Source organism: Falco rusticolus, chromosome 3, assembly GCF_015220075.1.
Source record: "Falco rusticolus isolate bFalRus1 chromosome 3, bFalRus1.pri, whole genome shotgun sequence".
Classification (NCBI taxonomy): Eukaryota; Metazoa; Chordata; class Aves; order Falconiformes; family Falconidae; genus Falco; species Falco rusticolus.
The window spans coordinates 11,840,743-11,863,957 of record NC_051189.1 but is presented as its reverse complement, the minus strand read 5'-3'; the positions used below and the strand labels follow the sequence as shown (position 1 = coordinate 11,863,957).

At 45.4% G+C, this 23,215-nt stretch overlaps 2 protein-coding genes across 2 annotated transcripts; both read left to right on the top strand.

The window, feature by feature from the left end:
• The first annotated feature begins 5,258 nt into the window (after positions 1-5,258).
• LOC119145412 (lymphocyte antigen 6E-like) lies at positions 5,259-8,940 on the top strand. Its single transcript, XM_037381855.1, has 3 exons — positions 5,259-5,310; positions 7,842-7,961; positions 8,564-8,940. Exons 1-3 carry the CDS (start codon positions 5,259-5,261, stop codon positions 8,770-8,772), a joined length of 381 nt encoding a protein of 126 aa, XP_037237752.1. The 3' UTR covers positions 8,773-8,940.
• Positions 8,941-12,467: 3,527 nt separating this feature from the next.
• Positions 12,468-17,928, top strand: LOC119145552 (lymphocyte antigen 6E-like). Its single transcript, XM_037382144.1, has 3 exons — positions 12,468-12,675; positions 16,516-16,635; positions 17,286-17,928. The coding sequence occupies exons 1-3, from the start codon at positions 12,624-12,626 to the stop codon at positions 17,492-17,494; spliced, it is 381 nt and encodes a 126-aa protein (XP_037238041.1). The 5' UTR covers positions 12,468-12,623; the 3' UTR covers positions 17,495-17,928.
• Positions 17,929-23,215: the final 5,287 nt, after the last annotated feature.

Here is a 23,215-nt window from a genome sequence, read left to right as displayed (position 1 = left end):
CACACATATGCCAAATTTTTCTGCTCTCATTGAGTTTTTCCACTCTCAGTTGGGAGCCTCTTGTAAAAAATCAGACCCAGAGACCCTAAAACAAATTAAGAGTAGAGAGGTTGTCTGTGGAGCTCATCATAGCTTTTCTACAGATAATGAAACATATATTTCTCATTTTAATCTCAGCTTTCACCTAACCTTGGAAATTTCAGCTATAAGGTTTCAGTGCAGAGGATCACTGGTGGGCCTGAAATACCAATCATGTAAAAGATGAATCGAGAACCTAAAGCAAATATTTAAAGAAAAAAAAAAAAAAGAAGGAAAGCAATTTTGAAAACTGTGACTGTTGCCTTGCCTTCTGGGTCAGGGGGTGTGTGTCTACCCTTTATAGTGGAAAATTTTGTTTCTTACAGAAGCAAAATGGACGAGCAGACTAAGGCTTTCTTGTCCCTGCGGACAGCTGTGGAGGCTCTCACAAGGCCAGCTGCTACCACAGCTGTGTTCTCATGAGTTTCTCTCACATATCACTAGCCTGGCAGGTTCAAATGACTGCTCCCTACACCACTGTGTAACTCTAGGATCTTAAAAGTTTCAATTAAAAAAACCCATAAAAGAAACACAAAAACCCCACAGTGATCAGACAGACAGTTGTGAAGACAAGCACGATAGCTGTCACCTACTTTTGTTCCTGGAGAGGCTGGCCAAAATCTTCCGTGGTAAAGCTTTTGATCAGCCTTTCATAAGTGTGTTGGCATGGTTCAGATATCTATCATAGCCCAAGATTTCTGAAAAAGTATCAGAGCCTTGCTTGTCAGCACCTGTGTGAACATACAGCAGAGGGGACGGTCCCATTTCAGTGCCTGCACATTGACTGCTCATATCAGGAAAGAGGATCAGGAGAGCTGGACCTTGGACAAGAGGAAATTCCCACTTCCAGTGAAAAAGCAAGGACAGACGTGGGAATTACCAGCTGAGCTGTGTAACAAGTGCAAACTTAAATAAACCTGTGAGGATCATTGCTCCCCAAGCAATTGTGGCCAGTGGTGTCCTCCATGGACATTAACTCTTTTAAGGGAATCCCAAGAGGGTACTGGATTTCTCCTCTCTCACCATCTTCTTTCTCCCAAAACATCATTCACCACCCTTTTTCTTTCAGATCCACAGGTCCCCAGTATCCCCACCCCTGGCTGCAGAGATGCCACCACAGAATAACACACCATGGCCCTGGCTCCAAGAAGGATGATTCACATCCATACTCTAACCTTGTTCCTCTGTAAACAGGGTGGTTACACCCAAGTTGCTTGCAAGGAGCATCCCCATGTCAGGGCTCTGTCTGAGGACAATGCCAGTTGGTGGTGTGCCCAGCCATGTTGATGGTCTGATGGCATGGATGGCATTGGGGCTGGGCTTATGCCCTGTTTGTGATCTAGTCCAGACCTGGCCCTTCAGGCAGGGCACTGGAAGACATGTGAATCACAGTGGATGACTCCATGTACGATAATGCTGTTTGGTATCTCCCCATGAGCCTCCAAGCTGGTGGGATTGAATTATCTCTTAGGACCTTGGAGGTTAAGGGATGTGACAAAATGGCTTTGGTTCCCTGTTGGCTGGGAGCTGTGACCCCAAAGGACTCAGGTTTGCCACCCATTGCGACTGATACCAAGGCTCACTGGCAACCATCACAGCTGTCACACTGAGATGGAAGTCTACCTGGATCACCTTGTATTTCAGCCAGACATGGTGGGGTCTGGGCTACCCCTGTCCTTCCTAGCTGGAGGTCTGGTAGCCTCTGTCATCTGCCATGGGGCTGACCTGGAGAGCTCTGTCCTGTTGTTTGGAGTTTACCAAGTCACCTACAGATCCAGGTGTGCTTCAGGAAAGGGAAGAATAGAGCAGGCTGCCTGCAACAATCAGGCTTACTTAGGTGGAAAGGGCAAAGTATGACAACGGTTTCTTCCTTTTCCCCTGGGGTTTCTGGATTCCATGATCTCCCACCTTCTGGTCTCTCACCTAACCCTGTTGCCCTTGCACAGCCAGATGAAGAAACCCAGCCTTCCCTGACCTGCCAGGGAAGGAGAGGACACGACCAGATCAGCCTGATGCTGTCCGGGGCTGGGCTGGGCTGGACTGCTTGCCCTGCATGCACCAACTGTGTGATCAGGGACACTGGGAGCACTACTCATGGCTGCCTTCTCACCTTGTCCATGGCATCTCCTTTTCCCTGTTGAAGCTGCAGCTTAAAACCCTGATCTGAAACAGTTTCCTCCCTACACCATAGAGCGGAGCTGCAACTGGAGCCACCTTCCAGAACAAAAAAGGGGAAAGTGGGGAGAGATGACAGTAAAGTGTCCCCAGAGCGGGCAGTGCTCCCACCTCACTGCTCCCTCACTGGCTGAAAACACACTTGGTCTGGCTCCAGTTGCACAAAGGGACAGGCTCTGTACAATGCTCTCCCAAGGTCTGGCACAAAACACAAGTTGTGGCTGTCCAAGACTGAAGTGGGTTAAAGTTTCTTCCTAGCGCTCCCAGGCTCTGTTAACTGTTTAATACCCCTCATGACATCGGGTTAACACCCACCTAGCCAGTTTCAGCAGCAAGATTCATCCTGCTGCCCTCCTCTCTTTAATGCCCTCCTCTTTTTTTTACGTCTCTGGGAAAGTAGTTTTAACACCTCCACACGGTGTTCTCCTGACACCATCTGCACTTCCCACTACCCTAGTTGTCTTTGCTCTGTTTTTTCTTCCAGATCTTTTCACCTCTTGCTTGAAAAAAACCTGGGCTGCTCTCTACTTCAAAGGATACCCATCCCCCACCCCACAGCCGTGGTGCTGGTTGGAGCCCAGAGCCCTCGCAGTGGCCCTGGGCATGATTGCAATACCAACAGTACACAAGAATAGTGGGGTTTGGGACATGGCCAGACCGCAGTCTGGGTCCCAAAGCTTTTGCAGTCTTTCTCCTTCGGGGCACAAGGAAAGGGGTCAGGTGATGCCCCAGGGTTTTCCCCATCCAGGTCTCATAGGACACCCCAAGTTTGACACTAAGTGACTGGTTAAACTGGGATTTGGAGAACTGCAGAAAATGTTCTTCAGACCCTAAAGGGCTGTGGTTAATACCTGAACAGTGTCTACATATAGCAACATGTACGTTTTGCACAGTGCTAAGTAATGCCACCATAGAAGAAACAGTGAAGCATCGAAACTTCCCTCCCATCCCATCTTACTTCTTACCCTCACTTTTTCTGTCTTTAATTATTTCCCCCTGAGCTTTTTGTGTTTGCTTTGATTTATTTTGCTTTACACCACTATTTTTCAGCTCCCTTGTTCTCTCTTCCCAGTTCTGGGTGAAATATTAATCTTGTTTATTATTATTAACCTTCCCTCTCTCTAATCTATTTAAATGCTTTCTCACATTTCCACTTCCTACAGCCCATTTCTCACTTGCAGATTTTCTATTCAGCTGCACTTTCCTTTAACAGTCTCATTTATTTACTGTTCATTTATTTGTTTTAATTTCAAGCCTTTCTCTTTCTTGTTTTGGGCTGTGTTCATGCGTTGCTCCCTTCCTTCTGCTGAGGAGCTGCGTTTTTCTGCTTGGTTGGCTCCAAGATAAGCTGAATTCAGTGCATAATTCAGTTTTGTTTCTGAATTTTCAAGTGGAGGAGAGGGAAGGAAGTTTTGTTTTCCATTTCTCCAGCTGGCTGAGAGAAGCCTGGCTATTATACATAAAACAAACATGTAGAATAATACCTACTATTTCCTCCCATGCCCAGTTGATCAAGTTTCCTGCTTGATCTCGTTCATGCATGTATTTATATGAGTCTTGTTTGGAGGGTATGACTTTTTCACAGATTATTTCCGAAGTACAGTTGCTACATTAGCTGTCAACGTGGGTCTTTCACATCCTTGCTAAAAAAGGAGGTAATGAAAGATTCATGCTCAAGGTCAGGGAAATCCAAAGAACAGAGTGGAAGACTTTGAAAACTGGAATACTCATTTCTTCCACCCTTCTCTGGGCACAGGCAGAGATAGAAAATTGGGGGCTGAAGCTGCTGTAGAAAAGGAAGCACTGGGTGAGGGAAGAATGACTGGAAGCAAAAGCCTCATCGCAGGGGTTGAGCATGGGGCCATCTGCCCAGGATCTTGCAGACAGGTGATCAGAAGACCCTATGAACCAAATCCCTTGCGAGAGTAATTTGGGGAAGACAAAGAGCAACTGGATGTTCTTTATTCTGTTTGCATGCCATTTGTGACCTTACAAACCTTGACTCTGAGCTCCCCTTGGTCATTTCTCTCTCTAAAGATGGTAGGTCCTGGTCTGCTGAGATGTCTTTTGACCAGGACTTGTTTTATTTTTCAGTTATTTTTGCTCCCATTTGGAGCTTAACTCCTGCAGCCATTTCCATGCACTTTGTGCTTCTGCTGCATCCTGAATCATTTGGCAAGAGGTGATGAAGTAGTTGTGGGAGCAGAAGGAGGAAGTCCAGAAGGACTGGAAAGGTCATGAGGGACTGGAAAAACCTGACAGAGTTCAGAGTTGGTCTACAGGTAGCAACAAACATTGTCACTTGGAAACCCTGGATGCTTCTGGAGGACAGAGAAGCAGAGCAAAACAAAAGCATCAGATCCTGTCCCTGCCTGGACCATGGGAGCCTCTGAGTGACAGTCCTCAAGGCACAAATAGTGTTGTTGCAGGAATGATGCAAGCTGGGATTTCTGCTTAAAGCACGTTCCTTAGTAAAAGTGAATAATTCTGAATGATTGCAGGCAATCCAGCAAAAAAATTTCTTTATTGCCTGCTCTCCCACTTCCCACAGATATGAAGCGCTCATATATAGAGACCAGAGAGAAAATATGGCGAATGTCAGATGACACCTACTATCTTGCAAGTGATAAGCCATACCAGACTGGTGCAGCTGCCTCTGCTTTGCTCCAAGTTTTGCAGTTCAGCCCAACAGGATTAAGGAGGGACTCCCATGTTTGAATCAGATAAATTGTTCCCCAATTAGCAATGTGGACATGGTCAGCAGGAGTAGGCCTTGGAAAAAAAAGATTGGATCTGAATAAGATGCAAAAAAAATTGCTACCTGGAGCCTCATAATAGGTTCCTACACACAAACCACACCCATCACTGAGCACATCTTATGTGCTGTCACTCCCAAAACCTCAAATACTGTAATCAAAGGAAGTCAAAGTAAACGCAGGTCCCAGTATAAAACCTTACCGTGGTGCACCATTCCACATTGTTCAGGTGCTGAGGGCACAACAGCCATGAAGACTTTTCTGATTGCCCTGCTGGTGACAGCCCTATGTGCCGAGCGAGGTAAGGCTTTGCAAAGGCTGGGAGAGCCAGATGGAGAGGATGAAAATGCCAGAAGAGAAATCAGACATAACGCAGGGACACGAATGTTTGAGAGCTTTTATTGCAATTGGTGAGGTCTTGGTAGTGCAGGTTTTCTTTGGCATCAGCTGCATCGAGCAATATTTAGTGTGGTTGAGCTTTAGCTTCTGAGTGCGTTTTGTTGAGGTACCCATAACCCAAAGAAGATGAGCTAACTGCCCTGGTTTCTCACACCTCCAAGTAGCAAGCTCTGACCACTCACATCTGAAGATAGACATGTGGACTGAAAAATGCTGATAGGAATTTGGCTGGACTCACTGCTTTGCCTTTGGTTTTATTTTTGCTCCTGAATGAAACTTGAGGAGTTGTTGATAAAGGTAAATACAGCTGGTATTGACATGACATCTTCTGCCAGTGTTTCACTTTATATCACACAATGACATTACAGTCAAGAAACTAGGTTGCTGGCAAGTATTTGAAAGCCTAAGAGCCCTTTGCTCGTAGGTTTGAAGAGCTTTTTTAAGTGTCTGGGAGTGAATGTGTTTGTAATGGGGGTCCACAATGCTCTGTGCTTGACTTTCAAAAGGAGGTGCAGATGTGACTACATAGGAATGTGCAGTTGAGAAACATTGGCGCTGTGCATGGATTTGAAATCCCAAGGAGTCCTGCAAGCCTTTTTGCACCGTTAAGGCTATTTCTGGCTGCATTTGCAAAACTAGAGCTAATGGAGGGTGGAGGCCAGAGGCAGGGAAGGCTTTATAACAGTTACAATGTTTAAGCTGTTATTGTTTCCCGACTGGGAGAGATTTTCCTTGCATCAGTCGGTGAACGTGAGTTCACTTCAGTTGCTTTTGCACACATGCTGGGGTCTGGGCTCCTACTGCATCAGGAAGTGGTTTGAACAGCTTTGTGAGATTTGGAAGAAAAGCAGATCAGAGAGAGCTACAGGGTCTGTAAAGTGCCGTAACACTTGCTAGGCAGCGTGGCTGGGATTGCTTTGCCATGGTCTGCAGAAGAATGGTAGCCCACAGCTCTGGTTGGTGAACCTCCACTGGAGAGGTGAGAGGCTTGACTTATGCAAGTGGTGGAGAAACAGCGGGTGTTGAGTAGTCAGTTAAAGAGAAATTAAAACCAGGATGCCACAAGAATGTTTTTATCTGCTGTTTTGGAGAACACCTGCACTTGCAACACCTGACACTAGGAAAGAGCAACTGCGTAGGTTTCAGAGCAAGATGGTCAGTCATATGCTGAGGCACGCAGAGCTGTACCCAAGGCACCTGAGCTCCCCACATCACAGAGGGGAGGCCTTTTATTCACCTACCTGGGGCAGTTAGGGCATAAAATGGCTTTTAATTCTCTTTTAAGACTGCTTCTGGAATTGTCTAACCAAGCGTCACAGGCAGGTTCAACTTCAGAGATGAATGTAAATCAGCAGAAGCTGGGCTTTGGAGACTCCCTGAGAGGAGTTTCGTTGTGGAAAATGGGTACAAATTCAATTGAAAGGGGCTATTCTGTGCAGAAATGAGAGCCTTCCTAGGTTAAGAAGGCCAAGAGGAGCTGAACAAGCAAAATTACGGCCTAACAATGGAGGACCCTGGTGTGCAATTTGGTCACCTACAGCCAAGAGCTGTCCACCACTGGTGACAACGGAGCAGGCTTCCTGAGAGCAGCTCAGCTGCCTCTGTCACCCCTGCTCAGACATGAGGAGCACTTCATGGGACTCTGCACAGGAGAGAAACAGCTTCCATCAATTGTGAATCCACCTCCAGGGAATGAGATGGCACATGCATATGTTTCTAGCATGGCCTGCTGGCCAGCCTGGAAGTTTGACTCAATTTCTTTCAGTTTTGCTCAGAAATGCATTTCCCATCTCCTTCTGGCTTTGTGATAGAGCTGGCTCAGCCCTGCTAATAATATCACTGAGAACATGTTGTTCCAGGCGCTGGTAGAAATAATCTCTCTATTGTCCAGAGCAACCTCTCCCAGGGAACTCCCTTTAATGTGGCTTCATGCTCAGTAATTTAGCTCACAGGGGTGTCGTAGGCTCTAATTAATTCATGTCTGTACGGTGTTTTGCAGATGCAGTCTGAAAATACTAAAAAACTAAGCTCTCACCTGAGAACAGTGCCAGTTCATCCTCTCCTTGCCAGAACTATACTAGACCCAGCTGGGCAGGTCGTGAGTTCTGCTTTTGCAGGTTGGCTGTCAACCAGGCCAATGTGGACCTGGGTGAGAAAGAAAGGTCACCTGAGAGTGCTGCTCAGGCTGAAGAACGTGTTTTCAAATTTAATCACTGAAAATCTCAAGTAAAGAAAGGAAATTGTTTTGTTCTGGTTGTTTCCTTTTTCAGCTTCATTAATCAAACCCAACCTCTTATTTCACTTGCTGTGAAAACTTGTTCGTAACATATTTTTCACCTTGTATTTTCCAAGAAGGGACATGGCTTTTGACACTTTCTTCCCAGGAGGACATTGCTAGAAACCATTAACAGGTGTCATGTGCGCTTTTTCCAGCTTCCTCACTGTTTTGCTACACATGTGACAACGAGCACTCCAACTGGAACTGCCTTAAAACCTATAAGTGTGAAGACCATGAGAAATACTGTGTAACCACATACAGCTCTGCTGGGTTTGGTGAGTACCAGCAATATGTCAAGGCGCTTTTTTTGGCTTTTTTTTTTTTTTTCTTTTTCGCCTCCTTTTTTCCCTCCAAAGACACTGATGGGCAATAGATTTTTTAGGGCACTAGTTGGTCTTGTTGGAAAGAGTCAATCACTGAGGTTTAAGAATCGCAGCAGGTGTGAATCCCTCAGCAGTGCTCTGTGATCCACCACCTGGGGTACATTCCTCACCACCTTGTGGCAGGGCTGGCTGGAGCACACAGATTTTCATGAGCAGACCCTGTTGCTTCATCTGAGAGCTCACACACATGCTTCGTGATAGAGGATGGAAAGGGTTTGTGTGTAAATAATGGAGTTTAGAAACCAAAAATGCATTGGCAGTGATTTTTTGCTGTCCCATAGGAAGCATGGTGTGCTTCCAGGACTTTCTAGTGTCATGCATTTGATCCAGGTTGTGTGGATACTCACCCAGCCGTCATCAAATCTGCTGATAGCTGTTATTGCTGCACTGCAAATTAGGCATAGTGCAATACACCTCCTCCTACTGTTCTCTGGTCAGCTCTTGCAAAAGAATCTTAAATCACAGTTCTCCTTTCTTATCTATTCTCCATCCAGGCAAGGACATCGGACACCGCATCACCAAGAAATGTTCTGTAGACTGCCCTGAGACGAATGTGAACTTCGGTATGGCAGCTTATTCTACCAAATGCTGTAGTACCTCCCTGTGCAATTTCAGTGGTGCCAACAGCATAAAAATCAGCTATGCTGCAATGTTCCTGGGAGTTGTGGCCAGCCTGATCTGTGTCATCAGGGCAGGATTGTGATGAGGTGTGGAAGAAGATGTGACGACCCAACAAGGTATTCCCTAACTGAGAAACCAACATCCTCTGTCAAGTGTCTCCAACAGGGTCTATGGTACCCTGTTTTTTCCAAGATATTGCTTCAGATCCCATCCACAAAATGGCACAGCAGTATAGCTCCTATTTTTTCTCCTGTATTATTTGTTGTTTTGTACTGATTTTCCCTGGGAAAGCTCTTTTGATAGCATGTGTGTGACAATTGTCAGGCAAAATAAAGATTTATGTTATTCTAGAGTGTATTTGCTATATCCACACTAAGATCAGCCTGAGAAAACAGCTCTGCCAGAAAAGGCTGTTGTCTGAATCTCTACTTCACATTGAATTCCTCTTTTTAGTGCCTGGGAGTCTTCTCCTGGCTACTTTTCTCAATTGACTCAGATGCATCCAGCAGCTCAAGGCAGACACTCCATAAAGCCAGATGTTCTGCCTGATCACTCAGTGCTAACGAATCAAGGTGTCAGTCTGGAAAGGTCAAAGATGTTCATGTGGTTCCCATTGCAAGCAACAGCAAGAATTGTTTTTGTAACGGCTGACACCCAAGGCTGGGGGTTTGGCAGGTACTGGTTGTGCTTCTGGTAGTGCTGCAAAGTTCTCATGTGATCTCTGCAGGGTGGGTGGTTTCAGCTTTTAGAATAGGTAAAGGCCCCACCCTAAGATGCTATAGATCTCCAAGATGAGGATGATGATGCTGGAATCTGTCCTAATGGAAAAGGGACCTCTGTGCCTGCCTAGAAAAGATGCTGCTTGTCTGAGTGATTGCTCATGACTTCCCAGCAGGGACAGGGGAAACGAGCAGAAAGAGCCTGGCAGAGGTGACCCGTGTCTGATCTGTTGGGGAGGTCTCTGCTCCTTCTCTTTCCTCTGTCACTGCTGCATTTCTGGGCTTGGAGATGGAGGAGATGGGGTGGAGATGCCCCACAGCTCTTGGGGAGGAGATCTCCTGCAGTTCTTGAGGGTGGAGATGCCCTGCAGCTCTTGGAGGAGTGGAACTGTAGCTGAAATGGGCAAAATACATCCACTCTTGGAACTGGACAAGCAGCTTACAAGTGCAGTGCTATGTTTTGGGAGGGCCTGTGTAAAGGGGCACCTGAAAAAAAAAGACCTCATATTTGCAGCCCAGCTGGATTTGACAGGAGTCCTGCTCAACCAGCACTCCAGACAAGGCTGAGGAGCACGTGTGTTTCTGTGCAACGGGGAGAAACCGCAGTGCTGGCTGAAGGCTGTGAAGATGTGATTAGGTTCAGTCATCCTATAAAGATTTAATTTCTGGGCAAGGAGAGTGTTCTGGCATTTATTTAAATATGAGATGGGCTAACTGAAGAATGGTAGCGTTGTAGCATTTCTGTGCTGAGGGACCAACAGAAACTTGGATTTTTGCACTGGTTTGTAACCACTTCTTCTATATGTTATTCACAATAATTTCTGAAATGATTCTCAAAGCTTTTGGCCAACTTGAAAATCCACGTTTAGCAAAAAAAATCTGAATTACACAGTTACTTTTAAATTTCAGCTTTTGTTTCATGAAAACTACATGTTTTCACTAAAATAAAGAAATCATTTGTCCTTCTCATGTGACAATTTCAACCAGGTTTAGAACAAGATGAATGAAAACACTCTCCTTCCTTCTCCACTCAGCAACTGTGTGAAGGGAAGTATGTCTTTCCACCCCACCCTCCAATTCCAGCTAAACACCCTGTTACTCTTTCCAAAATCTTCTTAAAGTTCCTAACTTCCAAATACTTGTAAACTGCAATATTATCTTCTCCTTTGCTTTGGTCCCTCTGGTGTCCTAATCATCCCTGTCCTTTCTACCCTTCTAAGTCTTTTTCAATTTCTCTCACCTGGCACTGGTGAGGGACAAAGATAACACTAGTATCAGAGGGACATATGGGACCAGTTGGAAGAGTGCAGGACCATCTAATGGAAAATTTCACTGTCAGAAATCCTGCAATAATTCCTTTACGAAATACAGCCTTGCTGTTTCAAAATCTCAGCAGCTTCTAGGAGACAAGAGATATTTTAGGTTTTGCTTGGATGAGACTACTGAGGCGGGGATGGGGGGGGAGTGCTTGGATGAGCTGCTATTTCTGTACCTGTTAATGGATGCTGTTGGCTGAAATAAATCTGAGTGTGGGCTGCCTCTGCAGCACAACGTACCGGCTGCAGAATGGCATCACCTTGTGACTAGAGCCCCCTTTGCTGCTATTACCCAAAACAGTCAGAAATAAAAGTTGATTTTCCAATAAAGATTCATGAAACCTCTTCTGGAGTGGGGAGAAGAAAGTATTTGACAGTAGAGGGTTGCACTACCTGGTATGGAGGGTGCCAGCTTCTGTTTTGCTCCTGCCTGGTGCCTTGTGAAGCCAAACAGCTCCCCTCCTTTGAGCTCTCTTGGTTAATTGCCACCTCTGTTCCAACTGAGTTTCGTGACCTACCTATTGAGAAAGCAGAAATTTCCTCACCTTAGTCACACAGGTCTCCATACTAACAATATTTATATGTCCAATTTAGAGGTGTTGGAAAGACTTACATCACCTCAAGAGCGAGGCATGCCTTTTCAATGAGATTAATGACTGTAGGTGGGTCATATTTGAAGCCCAATTTTTTAATGGGAGATGGAAATCTAAGCAACTTTGAGATTAAGAAAAAAAGGAAACAAAACAGATGGAGAGCAGCAAGCGGCAGAGTCACTGGCAGAGGCTTGGGGCATGCAGGTTGCTCCTGCAGCTCTGAGTGTCATGTGAAAGGGATCCAGCTGGACTATTTCTGGGACTGTGCCTCCACCCCCATGACCAGACTGCAGAAAGAAAACTGTGGGAGGAAAAGGCAACAGCGATCAGAAGATAGGAAAGATTCCGATTTTTATGCAGGGAGGTAGGATGAAACATGATAAAAAAGAAGGAATAAAGAGCACCGTATGGAAATCCAGTGGAGTACTCCTATTTGGCATTTCACAGAATTTTGGCTGGCTATAATTTTTTTTTTTTTCTGAAGGCTTAATGAGTCTTTTATCAGGCAATCCCTCATTCTCCATGCTTTAACTGGTTTGGTTATTTCCTCCCTGACATTTGTTTTTTGTAATCTGTGAGAAAAAATCACAGCTTGTTCAATGTGATGGGAGGGGGTGTTATTTCTATTTTTTAATTTAAGTGGTCATTCTCATTGCTCAGTGGAATTTATTTTCTAATAAGACAACATTTTCCCTCATATAAAGCATCCATTTTTTTTTAACAGAAACATTTATGATTTTGAACTTCTGTCTTAAAAAGGCCCACAGAAAATGATGTCTGGTCCCCTATGAAATGCAGTGGAAGGATACTGCTCTTCTGATCTAGCTGTATTGACAATCCTGGGAGACATTTTGTAGAAGTTTCAATCCTGATTTCAATTTTAAATTCAACCAATTTACACATGCACTAAAACAGTGTGGGAGTACATGATCTTTAAGGATGCAGTCTGTTCTGAGACCTAGGCTGGCCTGGAAAGAAAACATTCCTCTTCTCACATGGACACTGTTTTGTTTTTGTCTTTTCCTTTTCCTCCACTTATCCAGAATTAGAAACTGTTGCATTCTTAATACCAGATGAACAAGCTGCATTGTGAAACAACTAGGAAAAGAAAAGTGGGGAGGAATGTATGCCTGTTTCCAGAGAAGCATACTTCCACACACAAGCACCGACACGTTAGTCTCAATTACCCCGTCTGACACAGCAACCCTATAGTTATTATCCTAGCATCAAAGCAAACACTGTGGAGCTATAAAACCTGCCCTGGGTGAGTTCTCCTTGTTTTGGAGGCTGCAAGACCTATAAAGGATGAAGACTTCTCTTCTTGTCGTGCTCGTCATAGCCCTGTGCACGGAGAGTGGTGAGTCTCCAAGGATTGCTTTGCACTAGGAAGACCCCCAGAGCTGGGGCATGTCTTTGATATTGCAGGATGACAAGGGCATTTTGCAGCATGAATGGTAAAGCTGAAGGGTCATTAGGGTCTAGACAGCACCACAGTCCTCAGGATAAGAAGGCAAGGGACGTATCCCCAACAGAAGTTGGAAGGAAGCTGAGGAGCTGAGGTAGGGGATAAGATACCCAACTCACTTGACTCATGCAGTCCCAGCCCAGCTCTCGAGTGGCTCAGTGTAGGCAGCTGGGAGCCCTTGGTGCAGCTCCATGAGAAGGGAGTTAGCTGAGGGATATACAGAGCTGGACAGGGAGAGGGCAGTATGTGCAATAAAGCTGCAGATCTGACATATAACTAACTATAGCCTGATTATTTTTTATTCACTTGCTTGTTTATTGCTTGCAATTACAAATCACCACTGCCTAAATTGTCAGAGATGTCACACCACAAGAAGATGCTCTGGCTCCTTCTGGCAGCTTGTTGCTTTGAGGTGCAACTTTGCTGATGTTGATCCCAGGTCTGGGCTGGAGTTGTAGGGTCCTATTCTCATTCTGATAACTGTATTTTTTGGGAAGGGTGCACTGGGAACCTGTGCTTTTACTTAGCCTGATTGGGCTCTACCAAAGATCATTGCCTGTGCCACTGGGAGAGGTCCTGTTTGCACAGGGGTGGGCTGTGGGTCAGGCAAGGAACAGCTCAGGGGGCTTTTGCATTATTGCAAACTGAAATTTTCTCAGGTTCTACTGTAGGGTTTTACCTGCAAATTACTAGCCATTCTGGTCCTGATCTAGCAGAGCATTTAGGCTCATGCTTAATTTGAAGCTGTAAATATTCTTGCTATGGGACTTCACAGGCTTTAACCTTGGCATGTGCTAAACCATTGTGCTCAATGGGTTTGAGAAAGTTGAGGGCAATACATAAAATGATTCTTTCCTGCAGCTTATCAACTGTAATCACATTTTTTAAAAAGATCAGGTAATGAGACAGCAAACTTATCAAAGGAGTCAGTGAAAATTAACACATACACAGTGCTGCTTCGCTGTGCAATCTAGCCAGAAGGCTGGTTGCTGTTCCAGTTAATCCTGGACCTGACTGATTTTAATGGTGTAAATCCTGCATCTGCCAGTACTTGCACTTGCTAATCCTTTACCCATGTAAGTTGTTTATCTGGGTGGCTGGAATTATTCACATGAAAATATTCCTTGAGGAATGTTCTTTTTCAAGCAGGGAAGAGTCTTGCTGCCTGCAGTCAGGAGACCTCCAAAGGCAGCCTGGTTTAACCCCGGGTTTGCATCCTGAGTGGGGCACACTTGAAAAGAAATACTGTTCCCTTCCCCACTTAGCCCTCATTGCAACAGATATTTCAACAGGCACAATAAAACCAGAAGTGTTTTTCAGTAGCATGAGGAAAATTGTTCTACCTGACTTCAGGGTCTTAGCTCCCAGGTTAGGAGCCCCTGTGCCTCCAAGGTCCTACATAGTAAATGGTGAGAGAGAAACCTCTTGAGAACAGAGAGAGGTTGGCAAAATCAACCTTGCAGGGTGCTTTCCCCCACCCCCCAGCTAGAAGGGTCCCAAGGCAACTGGAATCTGAAATTAGCAGCTTTGGGAGGTTGTGATGAAACAACACTTGCACATGCAACAAGCTCCACTGTTTCCTGCATAGGTTCAGGAAGTTTTTCTTTGGAATGGGCTTGATTAAAGAAGCTGCATTAATTAAGGGATAAAATGAGCTACATGTCTGGAAAACCCAGTCTGGGGACTCTGCTCTAGCATACGGTTATTCTGGGAGGAAAGGGTGGTTCCCAACGGGGTGGAGCAGAAATGTACCTATACAGGGTTTGCACAAGAAAAGAGAATGAAACCATACCACTTTGTGTGGAGATGCTCTGAAGGAGGGTCCCAGCCTTGGGAAAAAAAAAGAAAAAAAATTAGCCTGCAGTGTCAGGACAATGATGAATGCAAGAGAAAGGCAGGACAGCTGAAAGGTTCTGGAGATGAAAATGAGCAAGGTAGGAAGCAAATTTCAATAGTCTGGGTATCATGTCGGGACGAGCCAGGTACCAGGTCTGAGGCTTTGACAATCAATCATAAGGGCGTTGAGCATGGGAACACAGGGAGATGGGATGTGAGTCACTGCAAGCCCAGTTGCCTGGCCTCTGTGTGCTCTGCCAGCTGCTCTCCAGGGAGAGGGAAAAGGGACAGTAGGAACTCTAAGGGCTACAGACTACAAGAGGAAAGTGAAGGTCAGTGCTGGGTGGCCATGGAAAGGGAGAAGGGGCTGTTAGCTGGATCAGGAAGAGAAGACAGTTTCCACAGAGACACAAAAGGATGAATAGTACCCTAAAAAGCATTTTGTGGCTTCCTATGAAATACAGTGATCCTGGTCACCTGGGGTCACAGTCTGAGCTGCGGCCAGGTCTGGGCTAGTAGGATGTTAAGGAGCAGAGATCCTGTTTGAGTTAGATGAGCTTGTCTAAGGCCAAACAAGGGCAGCAATGAGGTTGGGACATTGCTGGCAAAGGCACTAAAAACAGAAAAGAAGCTTGAACAAAAGAGAAGAAGGGAGAGGGAGACGAAGAACAAGGAAGGCAAAGCTAAAGGACAAGAATAAGATGGGTATTAACCGGCCATATATACGGACATCCTGGAAATGAGGAGAGTGAGTCTAATTCCTGGTGGGTGACATTACTGCTGGAGTGTTTGCTCGAGATAAACAGATGAGTAGGAAATTCCCCTTATCATGCAATGAAACCTTCCCCAAGGATCTCTTTGCTATGAATGACTGCTTTGGCTTACTGAAGTGCAAGCTGTTCTCATTCGTTTGTATTAGCACAGCGCTTTGCAGATGCAATGTTACAGATGTACACATTTTGTAGTGTGACTCAGTCATCACCCGTGAAAGGCTGTAAAAAGGAATCTGCTGCAGCCAAGGGGGCGGTTTGCTAAGCCCTGCCTTCTACAGGTCCAAGATTGCCTCCTGACACAAGAGAGCTCTAAAAGTGAACCAGCCAAATGCATCCATCTTTCCAGCAAACACTAAGAAGCAGATCTAGGTCACTTGTCCCTCATTTGAGATATGTTGGAGGGGCATGCAGCAAAATATTCATGCCTAGTACAGCCAGGGGGGTTACTCAACAGGTGTGTATCTCCCTTTCTGTATTCAAAAATATTTGTTAAATAGTTCACTGTTGGTTTGTGTGCTCCTTGAAAGGGTGTGTAAGCCAGGACACTTCAGCTGACTTGAGGATGTGAAAGAGTGTGGACAGGAATCGTAGAATCATAGAATGGTTTGAGTTGGAAGGGACCTTAAAGATCACCTAGTTCCAACCCCCTGTTATGTGCAAGGCCACCTTCCACTAGAACAGTTTGCTCAAAGCTCCATCCAATCCATAGGTCTCTTTCCATACAAGAACTAGTGGCCAGCAACCAAGACTTGGAGGAGCCAGGTTGGAAAGAAACCACAAGAGCTTCAAGCTGCAAGTGGTAGTAGACCGGGGTGCTCTTGGCAAAAGCACACTGGGAATGTGAGATGTTTAAATGGATTCAAGGGAGACTCAAGTATTAACATCCAAAAGGGAGGTCCCTTGAGGCTTACTAAATGAACAAACCACACCAGTGTCAGGAATCTGAGCTTAAAGTAATATGGGTCCAGGAGAGTCGCTGGGGCCAAGTTTCACACACTCAGGAGTTTTTTTGCTTCTGACTGCTGGGCTTGACAGATCTTCCATCTGGACCAGCACCACCAGTTTTGTGCTTCTACAGATATTTCTAGAGGTGATTGATGTGTGTTGTGTGCTTCTTTTGCAGCTTTCTCCTTGATGTGTTTCACATGCAAAGATGCATCCTCCAATATGCATTGTCTCAGTACAACCACATGCTCTGAACATGAGAAGTACTGTCTCACAACGTATTCTACCACGGGACTTGGTGAGTGCGAAGCTTTTCTAAGGCTCTGATGACAAGATGGAGTTCAGGTTAGGCTGACTGTAGAGCCTCCTCCTACCAGGATGTGTAGGGAAAGAATTAATGAGGATTGTAGCACACAGAGGGCAAACCTTGCAGCAGCTGGGAGCTCAGCATAGCCCATCTCTGTTGCAATATATTGTAACATTACCGCACTGCTGATTAAATGCACTCAGGAAAGGGAGACATGGGAAGAGAGGAGATTCCTCTGCACAAATCGCTTGCCTCATCTCCAAGATTAAATATATGCTCATGAGGTGGTGGAATTGGAAAGGGCCAGGTAGTGTGGAAGGAGCAATCCCAAGGCATGGTGACGATTATGTCTTGCAATCTTGCACTGTACAAATGCATTAGATCTCCAGAATCTTGCCCTAGGTTGCACTCAGCTGGCCCTGAAAACAACAGAGGTGTAGTAAGGCCTGGAGATGGTCTCCATAGGTCACATATATGCAAATATTGACATAGTGTGAGGAAGCGCAAGGGAAAACCAACAGCATTAAGTACAGAACAACATATTCCCACTGGATGTTCACAGCCAGCCTATCATTGAAGTATGTAAAAACTCTACAAGATAAAAAAACTGACTTTTCCCTTTTCTCTCTGTCCCACTTCAGGCGATAACCGTAACCAGCGTATTACCAAGAAATGTTCTGCATTTTGCCCAACAATTGACGTGAATATTGGCATAGCTGGTGTTGCTACCAGCTGCTGCGAGACTTCCTTGTGCAACATCAGTGGTGCCAGCAGTGTGAAAACCAGCTACACTATTATAGCTCTGGGCATCTTGGCCAGTCTCACCTGCATCCTCCGGCTGGGTTTTTAAAGGGGCTGGGGGGAAATGTAGCTGCTTGGGCTTGTATTGCAAGGAATCAAATTCTCATCTGTACAGTGTGAATGCTGCCCTGCTTCTCCTACCTGGAAGGTCACATCTCATCAGCAAATATTTTTGCTTTTTCTTTACTCTGATAACAATGCGTAAGAGCACAGCTCTACCTCAAAATGGTGTTTGGAAGAGAAAAGCATGATACGGAGCCCTGCACTTGCAGAAGGGCACCATATAGTCACCATCTTTCCTACTACTGGCCTTTTCAACTCCTTGCATTTTTTCCCCCTTCATTTTATCCCTGCCATTCTTTTGTGTCATTTTTCTCTTTATACCATTTTCTGTTCTGTATCATTTTGCTCTGAGGAAGCCTTTAATATTACAGTTGTTAAACAGAAACCGGGCACAATAAAGTGCTATTTTATTCTATTGTATGACTGTGTGGTATGGTACATCGCGTGTAGCGGCTGGATGCATCCATGTTAGCAGCAACAAAAGCGGAGGCGTTGGTCTGCAAGTTGAATTGAAATAACACTGAAATATATTGCCATTGCTTTGCATTCACTTCAGGAAGTCTCTCCCAGATTTATTTTTTTTTTTCCCCTGCAATGGCAGAAGTGTCATTTTTGTGACTCCATTTCAGAGTAAACTGTATTCTCTTTAACTTGCTTTCAATTTCTCTTCTGGGTCAGCTGGCTGAAAGGAAATGGCTGTTGAGCTCTCCAGCAGGCAAACAGAGGGGACAAGGCGGGACCCAATGTGAAGGGATCTTGAGCATTAAGTTTACTTTAAACTGATTTAAGATCTTCCAGCGGAAATTGCTTTATAAGCATTACGGATTATTTTGAAAGAGGAAAAAAGTATCTTGCATGGTGCTTAAAGAAAAATCATCAGAAAAGACAGATGGCTTCTACCGTGTGTCTGCTGGCATCTGGATATTTCAGCTTCATCTTTGACCAAATATTAACTTTGAAAATAAATCTTTTATGTTTGCTAGTCAAGTTTCCTCTCATGGTTAAAATTGAAGGAGCTCACTCCCCTGCACTGATCTTCCTTGTGGATAATCTTAGGAATGGGAGACTTGCTCACTCATGCCCTTCCGTAGTGAGTCACAGGAGGCTGAGATGCTTTCTCCTGAGCTGAAGAAGTTCTCCACTAGGATTACCCCAAGGAAGATCTCCCAGGGTAATTAGTTGGGTGCAGCTCACCCAGCTGGTTTTCTCTCTGTAGACTCATCGCATAGGGAGAGCAGCTCTATGCTTTGCTCACTGCTGGGCATTTGCCGAGAGCAGAGGAACAGCAACACTCAGAAACAGCTGGATCTTTTTAACAGGTTTGTAAATGAAATGTGGTCTCATTGCTCCAGCTCACCCTCACCTGCTCTTATCCCTTCTTGTGAGCCATTTCTCCCATCCACATCCTACCCCCAGCTATGCAATCCCTGACTGTCTTCTCTCCCAACCTTCCTAGTTGGCTTCTTCATCCAGTCTTAGTCTGGGCTTTACTTCCAACCTCTATTTTCTTGCTACAGCCTCACTTCATCTTTTTCCTCCTCAGTGCAAATGCAAGGTTGCCCAAGGATATTCCATCTTTAGCCATCAGATTCTCCACTGTCCCCACAGTTTCTATTGCACTGCCATCCCCCAGCTGAGCTGGCTCCAGTCTTCTGCCCAATCTACTCCGTTCAACTTTCTTCCCCTCCTGCCAGAATTGGAGATATTCAAGTGGCACACATATTTGAACACCTGGAATGAGCCAAGAACTGTACTGTGGTCTTGGATAGCCATACTCTGCTCCACACCCAGATCATAAGGTGGTAACAACTGAACTATTTAAAGTAGTCTTCAGACTTTTCTACCCACAGGCTTAGGATTTCTTAGGGACCATGCTGTCTGGCACAGGCAAAGGCCAAGCTGGGGCTACTACTGCCACAGATCTTGTCCTTCTGAGCTTGTGAACAGTCCTGCTCTTGGCATCCAGGTTTAAAATAAGGTTCAGTTTTGTGCCGCCTGAACTTGGCGGGTGCCTCCATTTTTGGGTTGGGAGGGAACCTGGCATGTGAAGGAAGGTATGAAAATGTGTGGGCAAAGGGGGTGAAGGCACGTGGTAGAGCCTGCTTCTGCCATGGAGGTTTTCATGGTCTACTTATGGCTGTTGCATGGAGAAGTTATGAACAGCACTGGGAAGCCAGGAGTCCCATCCCTAAGGGAGCAGCTCCCTCCATGGGCCCCAGCCTGCCTCCCTCTTGCCCCGTTTCTCCCTGATCCCATAGGTTTTGCATTTCCTCCTGCCCAGAAAAACAACCCACGCATGTGGGCCAAAGGCTGACCCACATCTCAAGTTACATAAAAACAGTCCCTAACTGAAGGTGGGAGCAGCGACTGCCTTGAGGCACAGGAGGTCCTAAAACCATGAAAGCTCCCTTAGTGAACCCTCCCTTGGCAATGGGTGTTGTGTAAGAGGAGACTTCTCTCTGCCAGCCTCCCTGAGAAATCCCTGTGTGACATCTCCCACACAGGTGCTGCTGCCTAATTCCACATCCTTCCACCCGGGGTTTCTTATTCTCTGGCTCCCATGGTTGCATACTCCTTGCATGAGAGCTGCCCTGCAGAGACATCTGTGATGCCTGTAGGGCTTTCAGGAAAAAGATGGGTGTCTCATTGAAATACTTGGGATTGCTCCTCGGAGGTAGCTGGCTCTCTCTGTATGGATTATCTAACAGCTCACTTTTCAGTGCTCTGAGTCACTGGGCCAGGACCTGAATCAGCCAAGGAGGCCTCCCCCTGCCTACATTAGGCACCTGTGGGAGGTGGTTTAACCTTAGTCCTTCTTTTCACATAATCACAGAATGGTCAGGGTTGGAAGGGACCTCTGGAGATCATCTAGTCCAACCCTTGTCTAAAGTAGGGTCTCCTGGAGCAGGTTGCACAGGATCACACCCAGGCAGAATTTGAATATCTCCAGAGGATACTCCGCAGTCTCTCTGGGCAGCCTGTGCCAGTGTTCTGTCAACCTCAAAGGAAAAAAAATCTTCCTTATGTTCAGATGGAACCTCCTGTGTTGCTGTTTATGCCCATTGCCCCTTGTCCTGTCACTGGGCACCACTGGAAAGAGCCTGGTCCCACCCTCCTGGCACTCACCCTTAAGGTATTTGTATGGATAGATGAGGTCCCCTCTCAGCCTTCTCCAGGCTGAACAGGCCCAGCTCTCTCAGCCTTTCCTCATAAGGGAGATATCTGCTCCAGTCCCCTTATCATCTTTGTAGCCTCTGCTGGACCCTCTCCAGCAGTTCTCTGTCTCTCTTGAACTGGGGAGCCCAGAACTGGATACGACACTCCAGGTGCGGTCTCACCAGGGCAGAGTACAGGGACTTTTTTTCCTCTCATTCAGGGTTTTATCACTGTTGATTCTGAATGGCATGTGTTGCCTTCTGCTCTCCTTGAATAATTTTTCTTCCCCCCCCCCCCCAACTTGAATTTTCTTCCCCTTCTCTCTGCTTCTTTGCCCAGATCTGATTAACACCAAGTGAATCAATGACAAAGCAAAAGATCAAAGCAAGGTCTTCACTGCATTTTAAAAGCTTCTGGAAGCCATGGAAAGTGACGAAAGTGTCCATTTCTCAAAATTATCTGCTTCTCTGCTGCCATACAGACAACTCATGGCTTCATTTTGAGGTCCATTTTAGTTTTCCTGAATGGGTAGCGATGAGATTACAGAGGTGACTCAGCTTCCGTGAGTTTTTTGCAGTCGCAGTCCTCCTCAATCTCACTTCTCACTTGGTATCCCTGGATTTCCTGCTCCAGGCCCTCCTCCAGGCTGAAGGCTGTGATGCCAGGCAGCAGGAGACACCGTCCTCAAGCTAGCTGCTTAAGTGTTGCCTTTGACTGCTTTTGAGTTTTGTAATCTGTCCTCTTGAGAAAGAACAAATTTCTGTGACACAGTCAATGTGGTGCAAAATTATTGCTCTCCAGATGCTGGGAAGAGGGCATGCTCCACTGTTAGTATGCCTAGCTGCTAATGAAGACATTAATGCCCTGGGGACAGCTCCCACATAACTCTTTGACGTAGAAAAGCTTGTTTCCTACTCAAATTTTTCTCCTTAGTAGACATTTGTTGGCAGTGCTGGTGATGTTTTAGCCTCACCAGTCTTTCAAAGCTGACTTGCACTGAGCCAACATCTTATTGCAAGAAGGTTCATGTAGGAACAAATGGCTGTTGGCAAAGTCAGTATGAGGGGCGATGCAGCAATAATTAAAGCACTTTCATTCGAGTAGAAAGGGAAAAGAATATACATAACAGAAGTCTATGGGATAATTAATAAGATCAAAAAAAGGAAAAATTTGTTGCCCCCTTTTACCCTCATTGCAAAGTACCAGTGAGGAGACACACCCACTAATTATGAAGAACAACCTGTTTATTAACACATGTGGGCAGTAAACCGAATTACCCTCTGCAAAGGGCAGATGAGAAGCAGATGGTTTGATCATCACTAGTATGTCCCCTGCTGACCTCACAAGCCTCCAGAAACAAGAGCGGGGATATCTGTTTCGACATCAGGCTTGAACAACTCTGGAATTCACCACTAGATGATGTCATTCTAGGAGCAGGTCAGGAGGGCCTGAAAAGGTGTCAGAAACTCACATGGATAAGGAAACCATCCAGTCTTGGAGTCATTCATATTAGAAACAGACAAAAATATCCTACTGATAGCTACTTCTAGGGAACTGCCTGCTAAGTTTTCCATAATTGCCAGCGAAAGGTGGCGTTGGCAATACTTTATTTTGCACATTCTGCTACCTGCTGTCCAGGATTAATCTCACTTTGGAAGAAGCTCTATTGAGATGGCAGCTCGAGCTTTTACAAGATGCATCTTGTATTAAGGTCTATTTTCCCGAATGTCAGAAACAGATTTTAAGAAATTCAGGAGAGCAACACAGAGGAGTAGAAGAAAAAGGATTGATTTAAGAGAAGAGATTGAAAAAGAGACAGTTTGCAAAATGGCTTTTCTCAAAGTAGAGCAGCAATTCCAGGATGCCAGTTTGTGGTATCATAAATGGAGGTCTGACTTCCAGAAACTGTTGGGCATGGAGAAAAGCAAACCACCTAAAGGATCCTTGAAATAGAAGCAAAAGATCATTGAATAAAAAGTGTATAAGGTAGTTGAATATTACAACCAGGAGAGGAGCAAGCAGAGGGATTAATTACAGGTAATGGAAAATTGATAAAGAAATGAAGACTGACATGAAAATTTGAGGAAAATCTTCCTTTTAACTAGCCATTAGCTAATTTAATTTAGCATAAAACACTGATTTTATTAGTGGTAAGCCAGTGTAGGCCAGTTGAGAGTCTGAGCTTCTGGTACTGTGGAATAATTAAAGAAAATTAACGGTATGAACCCTGGTACATCACATGCTGACTGTCCAAAGGGATTAGAAAAATGCACTGCTAGGACTATCTCCCCGTGCCTCCGGGCTCTGCTATTTCATCAGTGCAGCTGCTGCTTCTGCTGGGAGGAAGGAAAGGAAGAAACTTGGAGGAGAGCAGATCCTCATTTCCTATCACTCATATGACTGGAAGAGCAAGAAATGTGTTGCCAAAAGGGCTTTTTCCCAAGGTGCCAGCCTCTTCCATAGGCTCCAGCATGGAGAACTCCCACATGAACATTACACACCCTTAGGTTGATTTCATGTCCACCCGTGAGCCGTCTGGAACCTGTAAAAC